This window comes from Myotis davidii, unplaced genomic scaffold, assembly GCF_000327345.1.
Source record: "Myotis davidii unplaced genomic scaffold, ASM32734v1 scaffold762, whole genome shotgun sequence".
NCBI classification, from domain to species: Eukaryota; Metazoa; Chordata; class Mammalia; order Chiroptera; family Vespertilionidae; genus Myotis; species Myotis davidii.
Window position 1 is genome coordinate 1069253 of NW_006293699.1, and position 14731 is coordinate 1083983.

The window sequence follows — 14731 nt, forward strand, 5'->3', positions numbered from 1 at the left end:
ATGTGATAGAATAATGAATTTCCAATATAAGGCTGGACACATTCCTGTTCATGTAACATGATGCCAGTACCTAAGCAATGATTTTAAAAATGAAGTGTTACCTTGTTCTAGGCAAGGCATCTCTGCACAAGTTTGGCAGTGCATTAGAGAGCTAGAACTCATCAATGGAGGCTGTTTGCTGCCCAACTACAACCAATACAAGGGGGAGGTAAAACATGGCCAACGAAACACTCATGAGATTAGCAGCGGATTATGAAGCAGTAGTGAGATAAATAGGAGGCAAGACACTACCAGACTAAGGGGTAAAAGAGGACACAGGAGAAACAATAGCAAATATGGGGACATGGCTCATACAAATGGAATAACCCTGGAAACACACACACACACACACACACAATTTTAGAACATAAGTCAACAGAAAAATAATCTTAACGGTTTCTCAGTTGGAACAGAAGTCTCTAAATAAGGAGAAATGCTGTATTTTTTTATTTATAAATAAAGAATGTAAAGAATTTATATTCTTAAAGAATGTAAATTATCTGGACCAAAATTAAATGTGAGAATCAAATTTACATTGCTAAGATCTTTTCAGAGCCAAAACTACGTATTTACTATAATCTATTCAAGAAATAAAAAGGACAAGAAAAACAAACAAAAGAAAATGAAAACAAGAGAAGACTAAGGAGCAGGAAAACTGGTTTGAGAATAAAGATCTCTCCTGGTTTATAACTGTAACATGCCATATTTACAAAATAAAAATATATCTGGACTTTATTTAGAGGAGACTAATTCTCACATTAACATAAAATACAATTTTGTTTTGCTACTGATCTTATAATTCCAAAATAAATGACCCAGATACTAATCCTATAAAAAGTCAAAATTTTCATCAATTTAAGTCATGAGACTTGAAAATTCAAATTATCATTTTGACTAAACACTTATGCACTATTTGATATCTGGCCGTTTTATAAAAACTTAAGTAGAATTTTGTAGAATAAATCAGTCTTAGATATGGCGTCTTCACTTTGCATGTAGTTTCGCTTAAGTGCCACTTAAAAAGAACTGGAACTTACCCTCTAGAGCAGTGGTTCTCAACCTGTGGGTCGCGACCCATTTGGGGGGTTGAACGACCCTTTCACAGGGGTCGCCTAAGACCATCGGAAAACACATATATAATTACATATTGTTTTTGTGACTAATCACTATGCCTTAATTATGTTCAATTTGTAACAATGAAAATACATCCTGCATATCAGATATTTACATTACGATTCATAACAGTGGCAAAATTAGTTATGAAGTAGCAACGAAAATAATTTTATGGTTGGGGAAGGGTGTATTAAAGGGTCGCGGCATTAGGAAGGTTGATAACCACTGCTCTAGGGGTAGAGCCCACATTACCTCAAACAATTTCAGAAGGAGCTCCCTTCACTTCCTGAAAATCAATAAGAAAATTCTAAGATTTTTCCATGAAACCACTGATGTAAGTCCTAAGTTGAAATGTCAGCTGCACTATACCCAAAACTTTACTGTTTCTTTTAAAGGGTTCTATTGTAACTGCAAACTAGAACTTTAAAAAATTTTAAGTGTTTTCTATTAGAAGCTGTAATCAAATAGGTTACATTTATATATCACAAATGAGTTGAAATTCCAAATAAGATCACTTCAAGTTTAGTTCTTCCTTAACAGCATTTTTTTTAAATGGCCCATATACCTAAGTTAACACTACATTAAGTTCAACCTGAAGGCAAAAATTATTGCCCTCCAAAGCCACACATACACCTTGTTTTACAGAAATGCTCCAACGTGATTTATCAACATCATTAAAGTCACCCTACCTGTTTAGAACGGGGTCTGCCGGGAGAAAACTTCCTCTTGGTAATAGCTGGTTTACCCATGCCAATTTTTGGAGTGACAGAAAAGTAAGTGGTGGGCAGGATGTTCCCAACAGAAGCACTGAGCGCTGAAGGGTAGCTGTGCAGCATGTCGTGAGAAGGCAAGTCCGAGGAAGGAGGTGGAGAGGAAGACGCATGGGCCTTGCGTATGTCCACTGCCGAAGGAAATGATAACTCCGCCTCAGGCGGTAATTTCATAGATTTGTCTTGGCATAAACCATCCTTCACACAACTCTCAACTGCAGGAGTCGTTTCAAAGTCCATGAAGGCAGTGGAAGATTCAGAACTAACTTTCTTTTCCATTTCTTCTTGTACCCTTTCTACAGCTAAGCGTTCCATAGGGCATACAGTACTTTCCTCACAGGGGGGCACCAAGGTTTCTGGTGGAATGGTGACGGAGTCCATGATTGAATTTGGAGGCCTGGACTCCTCAGTGGATGCCACCACTTGAAGTTCCTCTGACAACTGCACCTCCTCTTGTGCAGTGGCCGGGTGTGCCAGGATGTTGACGTTTCCCGTCACATCCATTTTGTTTTCATTTTGATTTTCATCACAAGTATGTATCACTTTAGAAGACATTTCCACTTTTTCATTATCAACTGCATGAGAAATCCGATTTTCCAATTCAGGATGCATTTTATCTTGAGATGATTCTACAAAAGTTGAAATATTTGTTATGTTAATGTACATATGAATTTTTACATTTCTAACTAGGAGTAGTTGTAAGACATGAATGGGTTATATGTCTGTAGCTTTGTGGCTTAAAAATAATAGGCTTGCGCAGATTAATATCAGATCAGACCAGAAAACCTACAAAATCATCACATAAAATAGGATCCCCAAGGTGTAAGGTATTTCTGGTAAGAATATTTAAACAGAATTTCTATAACATTGTATAGGTGTTTTATAAATTGAGCACTTACAAAACTATTTAAAAATTTGTAGGTGAAGTTATACTCATTTAACAACTAGGAAATGAAGTTCAGTGATGTTATGTAAGGTCTCCAAGTTAAAGTGAAGACTAGTCCAGAATATAAGGCTATTCTGCAACAGCAGGCACCCAGATGTAAACAAAGCTCTGTTGACTCAAATGTATAATGACCACAGACAGAAAAGATTTTGCTCAGCTGTACCTGCTAACCTACTCAAGGCATGTGTTATATATATCAGAAATATTTCTAGTTGTTGACTAGTAAATTTTAAATCAGGGGACTAGTGTGTTGGACCATTAACCCAATCTTACTTAACAGTAACTTCAGGGGTCCAATCGACATGAGCCCTAAGTGCCCTAGCAAGTAAGACCACTGACTTAGTAAAAAGCACTTAGTATTTCAAATACCATCATGGTAATTTCTAAGTTACATTAAACACACTAATTCCTCCTTTATGATTTACCATGGTGACCGAAATTTATCTACATCCTTATATCAAAATGAAATCTCACTTCTCATTTCCACTTTATTGGAAGACTATAGTTGAGGATAAAGAAAAAACATCTAATAAATCTGTACCTTTTTTAAAGTTATTTTTTAATACATTTTTATTGATTTAGAGCAGAAGAGGGAGAGAGGGACAGAAACATCAATGAGAGAGAATCACTGATTGGCTGCCTCCTGCATTTACCCCATTGTGGATCAAGCCCACAACCTGGGCATATGCCCCTGACCAGAATCAAACCCAGGACCCTTCAGTCTGCAGGCCAATGCTCTATCCACTGAGCAAAACCAGCCAGGACTGTACCTAGTATTTTTAAACACAAAAATCCTTCAAAAATACTTAATACAAAATTAAACACACATGAAAAGTAAATGCTTAAGGGTTTAAAACCAAAAGTACCATTATTTGAGTGACTCAAATGAAAAAACCTTATCGTAATGCTATAGGAAGCCTAAGTCATATGCTAACAGAAGACCAACAGCCTCAAGTCACACTGGCAAAGAGGAACTTATGTAACACATGTAGAGACCACAAATATATTCCTTCTGTTCTATGCTAGGAAGTATTAAGATAGAAATATAAACACACAATTCAATTATAGTCAGCTAGTTTAATACAATGATTTTAACTTGCCTAAATAATGAACACTTGATTTAGCAATTCTTTTTATAGAATGTAAGCAGTAGTAAATAATTATTTGTGATGATTAATTTTGAAAGTCAATCGACAATGACCAATCTGTATAGAAACCATACAGGCATGGTTATGGTAGTAATGGGAGCAAACAGACCATAGGAACATGCCGCTTACCAGAAGTGAGAAGCCCCTGTGTGTCCAGACCTTCTGGCAGATTGCTCTCTTGCTGTTCTCCAGCACGGATCAGAACTGCTGGGAATAACACATGCGTGGAATCTCCAGCAAGCAGTCAAATTTCCCAAACCCTGCTCTTTCCAAGTAACTTAACATTTTTATCCTATTGTCAAAGGCCAATTTCCAATATAAGCACAAAACACCATGCTACTATTTCTTAGTAAGCAGGGTGTAAAGATGGGTATGAAAAAGAATGAGGATTCTGAATATGCACTATGAGACTTATTGTTATAGATAGCCTTTTGTCTTACTTTTTTTTTACGTTACATACCTTTTAATAAGTTGTTAAATATAAAGTTAATCTCAGAAAAATCTCAATAATTATATTCAATCTATAAAATACACAATTTTACATAAACTACCACAAACTATCAAATAAGCCCAAGATGTAAGTTTAAGAAGTAGTTTATCCCTCAACCTGGTCTCTCATTAATTTCAGATCCTCAAGTACAGTAATATTATCAATTTTGAAAAAAGCTTAATTGAAATAACTAAAACAACCCTCAACAGGATTGCTAGATGACCTCAAATAAATTTTCATTATCTCAGCATGGAATATCTCACAATCAGGAATGGCTCTAGTTAGTAATTAACAAGTATAACTCAGAAGTAAAAAATAACAAATTACTTTTTTGGGTTTTTTTTTTTACAAACTAGAGGCCTGATGCACAAAATTCGTGCAAGGGGCTCGCTCCTCCCCCACCCCTTGGCTTCGTCCAGAAGGTCCTGGGGAAGGACTTCCGGTCTAATTAGCATATTATGCTTTTATTATTATAGATCACTTTTTAATGAAAATCAATTGATCCCTAAACAAATAATTTATTTGTGATTAAGTCTAGATTACAACTCAACTACAAATATATCCGTATCCTTTCCCCTATTGAATTCTAAGGTTATTTTACTAAAAGCTCCTCTCTAAACAGTTTCTTAAGCAGTATGTATATCTTGGCTAATTTTTATTTAGGATACTAAAATTTCAGCAGACATTCACATATTCACTGTACCCACATTTTCTCCAGAAAATAGGCTCTATTCATTATGGAAAACACCCTTACCATCTGGAACAATTCCAGGTGTAGACTCTTGGCTGCGGGCGTCTTTAGGCACTGCTTGCTCGAGAAACACCACAGGGTCTTCAGAGCCTTCCACTTCCATTTCATTGTTATAATCTGTAACAGAAATGTATTTATTCTTTAGCTCAGAATGACTTTTCCTGGTTTTGTTTTTGTTCTGTTGCTGTTGTTATTAACTAAGTCAACAGTTACTATGTTGCTTTAGTGAGGGTAAACTATCACCAAAAATATCATAAACTCTTCTTCATATTTTACTATTTTGAACCCAACATATATTTACATATTTTAAAACATGGAAAGTAGCCCGGCCAGCATGGCTCAGTGGCTGAGCTTCAACCTATGAACCAGGAAGACACAGTTCAATTCCTGGTCAGAGCATATTCCTGAGTTGCAGGCTTGATCCCCAGTTTGGGGGCATGCAGGAGGCAGCCAATCAATGATTCTCTCTCATCATTGATGTTTCTGTATCTCTCTCCCTCTTCCTTCTCTCTGAAATCAATAAAAAATATTTTGAAAAAAATAAATAAAATAAAAATATGGATAGCATAATGAATTAAGAGGTAACTGGTACCCAGCCAGTGTGGCTCAGTGGTTGAGCATCAAGCCATGATCCAAGAGGCCAAGGTTCGATTCCAGTCAGGACACATGCCTGGGTTGTGGGCTCAATCCCCAATAGGGGGTGTGTATGAGGCAGCCAATCAATAATTCTTTCTCATTTTTATCCCTCTCTCCCTCTCCCTTCCTCTCTCTGAAATCAACGAAGAAAAAAAAAAGTAACTGACATTTTATTATTTTAAAAGGATATTCCACAACTGTATACTGATGCATACAGGAATAATATGAGTAATTAAGATGCATCTATTTAATCCCTTTGCAAATAATAACACAGAGACTTTTATAGAGGTTGTCACGCACACTGATGAAAATGAAAAACAATGGCAAGAAGGTCTGTTTCTTCACCATCTAAGAATCTTGTAATCATATTTATAGCTAACGGTACACTACTAAAATACCTGAGCAAAATTTGGGACTCTAGAAGTGAAAATTAACATATAAGAACAAAATTATAAAACTAAAACTTGTTTAGAGTGAAATAACCCAGATTTTGAAGTGCAAATTAAGTCCTATTACCAAACCTGGAGGAACCTGCACTGTTGGCTCAAAGAATATGCTTGGAGTAAAGCACAACAGTCCTGGATTCGAACATCCGGAGAACAGTTGTGAAAAGCTAGATGAGATGTCAGCCATCAGACGCAGGTATCAGGGTCACGTGTGTATTTAAAAGCTGAGAAATTAAGAATAAGATGGGACCTGGCACACAGAAGTCACCCATTATCACTAAAGCAGTATACTGGTGGTTGGCTGGGCCCAAGTGTACCTGCAGTGATGTCGGCCATCTCCACACCATCACCTGGCTGCAGCGCATCCATCTCGGCTGCTGCTAAGTGTTTGCAGTATGTGCAGATATACTCTTCTCTGAACTGAGAGTCCAGTTCCTGATCCGTTGGTTTGTCACATTCTAAGTGAATCCACCTGCAGTGATAAATATTTTTAGATAAAATGTTCTAGTTCATAACGTAGGGCAAAGAGAAGCAATTGCTGAAAAACTGGGCAAAGGAGAGGTTGAGGATGAGAGAGAGGTTATAGGGGTTGGCAACTGGGGAAGGACCTATTTAAGGAATGGGCGTTTCTGCATGTCATGAGAGGTGCTGACATACTTTTACTTCCATATTGTCAAACTATTTCCTCTTCAGTTCCCCCTCTTAATGCTCATTTCTGGTCTTGTCTTATCTTTTGCCCATTCAGTTCCTTACGCCTTTCAGATTCATGAAAATGTGACTTAACTTCACCTACAGCAGCGCTCAGTACTAAAAGGAACATTAGAGTGATAAAGCTCAGAGCACAGATACATGACAGAGAATGATCACACAGAGGAACTAACACAACACTGCAATGGCAAATGTCTTCTTACCTTTTGCACATATTACAGTGAAGCATGTCTTTCTGCAGTTCTGGGTTGTAGCACTTCCCGCAGAAAGGACACAAGTTGTCCTGCTGCTGGTAACAACTGTCACACACCAGGCAATTGTGGTGCCACTGAGAGCTAGACCGTGTGCCACACTCTACACATATTCTGCAATTCTAAATGCCAGGAGAAATGAAAACAAAACCAGGGTGTTAAGCATATGTATTACAGTCCTTGTATAAACCATTTGGAACTCAATGAAACATTCATAGATTATACATTAAGCTTTCATTTTCATGATGCTAATTTAGGGTATATATTTTTGAAAAAGCGATTTGTTTTGAGCCTCTGGTAAGACATCACTCAATTTGAGCTAAAACCTCTAAGAAAATATAAACAGGGGATAGAGACATCCAAGTAAACATAAATAAGAAGGGGGGAAAGCCCAAGAGCTACTCCAACTTTAAAAAAAAAAAAATGGAGCATATTCCAGAATCAGGAATTAGCTTATGTGGAATACGTCTGCTAAACCCCCATTGCAGAATGCAAATTGGTGCTGCTGGGTGCTCCATTTGCTATGGGTAGCTTAGACACCAAAAACAAGGATTCACACTAAAGAAGTATCACCACCCATTCCAAATGACTAGGTGTCTAAAATTGTGAAAATAATCACTCTGCATCAAAATCCAACTATGGCTTCTCATATTTTCTGAACAGAATGGCACTATTCTTTTCAAAATAGAGCTTTTTACCAAGTGCCAGACCTGCGAAGGCCAGCCCAAACCCTCCTTTGTGCCTGTGAGTTAGTCTGCCTTAAAGCCCTGGGCGCAAGACTGCGGGGCTCTCATTACCTACCGTGGCTTTCTGATCTAAAACACCAACAAAAGGAGCTGTATCTTTTTGAGCTGCTGGGTTGACATGAAAAAACTTGCTCACCAAAAAAGAGAAACTAGCATGAGCCATAAATCTGCTGACGTCTTATAGGTATCATATGAATGCACTAATATTAATGCAAAAATCCTGAATAATATTACAAATAGACTCCAGTAGCAAACAGGAAAATAATAAGCCACATCCTAGTGGATTTTATGCAAGGATGGTGAAATACAAGGACGGTTAAATATTAGAAATCCACCCCGCAGGTGTGACTCAAGTTTGTTGAGCATCATCCCACGCACCAAGAGGTCGCCAGTTGATTCCATTAAGGGCACATGCCCAGGTTGTGGGCTCAAACCCTGGTAGGTGGCATGCAGGAGGCAGCCAATTGATGTTTTTCACATCAATGTTTCTGTCTGTCTCTCTCCTTCTCCCTTCCTATCTCTCTCTCTTAAAAAACAAAATCAATAAGAGCATATTTTTTAAAAAGAAAATCTATTAATAAAATTTAACATATTCTTATGTCTGAGAATAATTTCAATAGATTCTGAAAAGCCTTTGGAAAAAAATCAAAACCCATTCCTAATTAAAGAACTCTTAAGAAAATAAAAGTGGGTGGGTATTTCCTTAATGTGATAAACATACATACATCAACTCTAAAGCCAGCATTTTATTTAACTGGGGAACCCTAAAGGTATTCCCACTGAAGCAAGGATGTGTACTTGATTCACTACTATTTAACATGATTCTGAACTCAATGTAAACATTGAAACAAAACCAAGGTAGAGTAATAAGAAGAAATAAAACAGCACTGTAGATGTCAAGATAATATATTTGAAAATCCTAAAGAACTGATCACAAATTCAATATAAAAGAACTTAAGAAAGTAGCATGATATAAAACAAGCAATGATAAATCAAAAGAATATACACACAAATAATAACGTTAAAAGGTATAATAAATGAGAAAATCTCACTTATAACAGCAACAAAATGGATAGAATACTTAAGAATGAACCTATACAAAGAGAATTACAAGCGCTATTAGAGGACGCCTAACTAGATCTGCCCAAACGCAAAGACATACCTGTTCATGGTTAGGATGTCTTATCATCAAGATGTCATTTCTCCCCTAACTCAATTAAAATTTTTAAAGTGATCCCAATAAAAACTCCAATGATGTTTTTTATGTAGTTAGGTAAGTTGATATAGAGTTCATAAGGAAAAGTAAACAAAAGAACAGCCAGGAAATACATGAAATTAAAAGGTTCTGAAGGGGGGCGATACTTCCACACACTGCAGAGCCTCAGAAAGATCCATGGGAGAGACCAGCAATCCCAAAAATAAACCCCAGCCCAATCTAGAGCTCTAATCTGGAATCTCAAAGTGAACGGGCAAAGAGTCTTTTAATGTCTGGTTTGTGGGCAACTGGATAGCCAACTGGAAAATGATACTTCAAATCATACACAAGCAGCAACTCCAAATGGACTAGAGCTAACAGTAAAAAATAAAGTGATGCAAAACTGGAAGATAACATGAACTCTTCACCCTAGCTGATTGTTCAGTAGTTAGAGCATTGGCCCACAAACTAAAGGGTCTCGGCTTCAATTCTGGTCAAGGGAACGTACCCTGACTGCAGGCTCAATCCCTGGCTCCAGTCACACCATGTGTGGGAGGCAACCAAATGTGTCTCTCTCACATTGATATCTCTCTCTCTCTCTCTCTCTCTCTCTCTCTCTCTCTCTCTCTCTCTCTCTCTCCCTCCCTCCCTCCCTCCCTCCCTCCCTCCCTTCTATTCTCTCTAAAAATCAATGGGAAAAATATCCTCGGTGAGGATTCCTCAGTGAGAATTAACAACAAAAAAAAAGAACTCTTCTATAACCTCAGTGTAAGGAAGAATGATTCTAACTTAAAAAATCCAGAAGTAATAGAAAACTGATAAATCTGGCTGTATTGTGTGGCAAAAAAAATAACATTAGCAAAGTGAAAAGGGAAATTAACTAACTGGAAGGAAATATTTGCATCATATAACACAAATAAAGGCCTTATATCCCCAATATACAAAGAACACTTAAATTGGGGGGGGGGGGGTAAAAAAAATCAAAATCTTCAAGGATAATAGGCAACACTCATATAGAAGAAGGTAAAAATTACCCTTACGCACATAAAAAAGTTATCAACTTCACTCAAAAGAGAAATGAAAATTAAACTACATTGAGATACCATTTTTCACCATCAAATGGGCAAAAATTCAAAAGCTGAACATGATACTCTATTGGCCAGGCTATAGAAAAAGTTGTTCTTTCACACATTACTTTCCTGGTGGTAATGGGAACTGCCATTAGCCCATGGGGAAGGAATTTGACACTATCTCTGTCAATTCCTTCAGCATTCACTCCAGAGTCGGTAATTCCACTTCCAGGAATGTCTAGAAATCTTCTCTCAAAAATTCAAAAAACCTTAAACATAAAGTTACTGCCTTCAGAACCATTTGTTATGTAAATATGGAAAACTACCTAATATCCAAGCATAGCCCATTGGTTGAATAAACTATGGTGCAGATAAGAAAGTGGGGGAGGGGAAGGGAGACGAAAAGGAAGAGGGAAATCAACTGATATGAAGTGATTTGCAGACTTTTTTGAAGTGAAAAAAGCAACATGCAAAAGAGCACATATAATATGCTACCTTCGGTATAAAGGGAAAATAATATATCTGCTTATCATTATAAAATAATACAGGAAGGACAAATCAGGGAGCAAGCTAGTAAATGTGGTGCAAGTGGTTCAGGAGGAAATAACAATTCTGAGTAGAACTTTTGAAGGCATGCTAGTATTCTATATACTTTTAAAAATGGAAATCATAAGAAAAGGGGAATAAAATCTATCACTGAAAGCGAACTGAAGTTCCTTTGTTGCAGTGAGGAACTGAGTAAATGTGTGGGTGTTGGTAGGACCCAGATTCTTACTACAGAAGAACAGACATGCAAGAACGGGAGAAGGCAAAAACCTCAGTAGGAAGGATTGGCGTTGGAGTTATTGGAGTACATCCATTATTTATAAATTATGTGAGTATAAAGTTATGTTTATGTGTGTACATGTATTTGTACATATGTATGTGAAGTGCCCACATGCATTAATTCCTGACCCCTCTGCTGAAAGGGCAAACCTAGTGCCTCTCCTCCACCACAGGCTCCTGAGCTAGAGGAGATGGCCGATTCCAGGGCTGGGGCACGAGAAGTGTAAGATGAACATCTTGTTAGCCAAAATGTTAAGGAGCTGCTCACAAGGACATGGGACCCAGCTTTAAGAGGCTGCCAAAGGGAAATATGGGACAATCTGAGCACAAAACAAATTAGCTACAGTAATTAATTAAAGCATTACTTTACAAACAAAGGGTAAAAACTGCATCAGGCAATGGGTCCTAAAATCTTGGTGGAAATTTTGATGAGGAGCAGGGTATTCACATGACCTTAAGAGTGTCTCCTCACAAGGCTTTACTCGATACACGGGAGAAATCTGCTGGCAGCTTGACCAGATTGACATCACCGATGAGGAGACATGGGCGTGAGGTGCACAGGCTGTGACACCCGAGAAGGGCACTCATCACCTTCGCAGTATTTGGGCCAAGAATGCCTAACTCTGCATAACCATGAGGAGATACAAAGACAAAATGAAGAAAGTTCTATTTGGGAAAACAAACAGGTATGTGGGAGAGAACTATTCTTCAAAAATGTCCATCTAAAAAATACAAAGAAGAGCTTGGGAAATTTTCCAGATTAAAGGAATCAAAAGAGACACAACAACTAAATGGGATGCCGAACCCAGACTAGATAGATCTTGGACCCTGCTTGGGAAGGGAGAAAATCTTATGTGGGACCTTAGATTAAGTGACAAATTGAAACATGGATGGTAGATTGGATGAAAATACTACACTGATGTAAACATATGAAGTAGGGAACAGTGTTGATTATGTAAGAATATCCCTATTATTAGGAAATACACACTTAAGTATTTAGGGGTAAAGGAAACACAGTGTATGTAACTTACCCTCAAATGGTTCAGGCAAAAAAAAATATTGGGGGGAGGAGTGTTGGTAAGGAGGGAGAAGAGAGTAGAGAGAAAGGGCAATGATGATGACGCTGAAACCCCAACCATAGGTGAATCTAGATAAATGACATATGGGTATTTTTATTTTTCAAACTTTTAAAGTTTGAAATTATTTTCAAATAAAAAATTTTTTAAATGTATAATATACCAACACGCAAGCATTCTTGAAAGAGAAACAGGGAAAAGAAACCTACCTGACAGATGACTGGTCTACAGCAAAGTTCCTGACAAGATCACCCACACTCCAGCGAGCAGCCTCACTGCCCTGAGGCCTGTGAAGGCCCCAGTGCCTCCATCTCCGACGCACAGTGTGGGCAGGTACCAGGCCTCCAAATGTTAAATTCTGACTAAAGATCATGGAGATGCATGGAAGAATTTAACAGGAGAGGATCATTCTTCAGACTGCTCAGTGGATAAGCCTTCCTACTACAAAAAGCTCCATGCAGATTCCATGGGTGCCTGGATACTCATTTTAGGCATTACGCTGGCCACTTTATAGGCACATCTCCCCAAATCCAACACCCCTGTGAGCTAAGACCTATTAACATTCTCTACATGAGGAAAACTGGTTCAGGAAAGTTGAATAATTGTCCATAATCTTGCATTTAGTATCCAGAAAAGCTGATATTTGACACCACAACCTAACCTTTTATCCACATTATAATAACTCCATAGAACAGATTTTTTTTTTAAAACACAACTATCCAATCCGATTCCCAGCACGGTTATATTCTGTCACTGAGAAAAAGACCAGCAGAATATGACAGAGAGCAAATTAGTAAGAGACCAGGACAAAGGGAATTCTGAGAACAACCTTGGGAAATAAACCTGAAATTTTGAAGACATTTTCCAAGATAATGAAAACCATGACAAAGAAGATAATGAAGTAAGAGCAGGAAACAAAATTATCTAGATGTTACTAAATAGTATTAAAGAGAATAATAAAAAGGTAGTTTTTTTTAAAAGCAAAGTTAGCCAACACTTCTCTAGACCTGGAGACTGAAATTAGTGTATAACCACAGATGCATCCTGGAAGCAAATACAAAGAAATGAGAACAACAACAAAAAGATCCTAACTCTTTTAAGCACACACACAAAAGGATTATAGCTAGGTAGCTTAAAAAAAAGATAAAGAAAAAACAAAAGTTTTTCTTCTGTGATAAGCTGAAAAAACTCTTGGGGGGTGGGGGGGAGGGATAGTTTCCAAAGTATAAAACAGAAAAAAATGTAACACAAAATTATACCAAACCAAATTCAAATTCTTGTGGTAGTCTTAAGACAACAGTATTCTTTCAGATATAGTATTTCAAAAAATTTACAATTCTCTTTTAGAGAACAATGGGATGACAAAAGATTAAAGGTGAAATGAGACTGCAATTTATAGAGGAGATATATATACATATATACACACACACATATTTATTTCATTTATTTTTTTGCAAAGAAAAGGTGACAAAGTTTATATTAGTCTGAGTTAACCAAGATAAAAAGAGAGAAAAAGAAAGAATTCTCATTCAATGGGAAGTGAGAGAAGAAAAAAAATTCTTTCAACATTGTAATTTAACATTCATAAAATAAGATTCTCAATTGCAAATCATTGCAGGAAATAGAACTTGTTTGTCTTAAAATAGTCAAGCATCTCAATCACAACCATTAATCTCAAATAGTTAGCTCTATTAAACCTTTCAGAAGAAACATTTAAAATTACAACAAAGGGTCCAAAATAAAAAAGATGTGAAAAGATCATTCAATTGGTAAACTAAAACCCCCTGTGGCCATATTGTCAAGCAAAGTGGTGAAAAATACAAGTGTTACACGGGCAGTTTTACATTGATCAAAGGCATAATATATGTATCAACAACGGCCTGACCTTGCTCAATAACAGCCACAAAATAAGTTTCTTAAAAAAAAAAAAAAAGTAAAATACAAGGAGAAATTGATATGAAAAAGCATAGAAGTCAATTTTATATACATCCTTATACGCTGTTGAATCAGCTAACCAAAAAATAAGGACTGAAATGACATTAAAAACAAGTATTACACCTTAAAAAGTCACTATTTCAAGTATCAAAATATTTGCCAAAAAAAGCACACTGGTTAAACTATCTGGTTAAACACAATTAGGGCAGAAATGGACATGCTTAAAGCACAACCTAAAAATAAATTAGGTCAAATGTATATAAATACAGACAAGCTTAAAATTATAACTACTTTGAGGACAGCTAAAACTATAACTCAAGGTAAATTTATAGTTACATATCCTTTTCCTTTGAAAGAGCGAAGAGAACAAATTCCGATTCAGCTTCCTAGTTCGGAGAAAGAAGGCAGAGGCGCGGCGAAGACCAGGGGCGAACGCACACGTCTGTCCGACAGCAGGTCCTCGGACGGCAGTCCCGCCGGAGAGCCAACCACACCACCGCACCCGCCGACGCCGGGACCGGAATCGCCGGCGGGCGGCCGCGGCCCCTCCCTCCCGGGCGGGCGCAGGGGAGGGCAGTTAAATGGA

General features: G+C 37.4%; 1 protein-coding gene across 2 annotated transcripts in view; it reads right to left on the reverse strand.

The window, feature by feature from the left end:
* Positions 1-14731, reverse strand: part of KMT2C (lysine (K)-specific methyltransferase 2C) — a 270221-nt gene that overhangs the window by 97733 nt on the left and 157757 nt on the right. The window contains exons 12-16 of one of the 2 annotated variants that reach the window (XM_015566229.1): positions 7251-7420; positions 6657-6811; positions 5261-5374; positions 4146-4220; positions 1842-2551 (exon numbers count right to left, since the gene is read on the reverse strand). In XM_015566229.1, the coding sequence (XP_015421715.1) occupies positions 1842-2551; positions 4146-4220; positions 5261-5374; positions 6657-6811; positions 7251-7420 (1224 nt within the window). Of the gene's footprint in view, positions 1-1841; positions 2552-4145; positions 4224-5260; positions 5375-6656; positions 6812-7250; positions 7421-14731 lie in introns of both variants that reach the window. The other variant, XM_015566230.1, reaches the window with a different exon arrangement.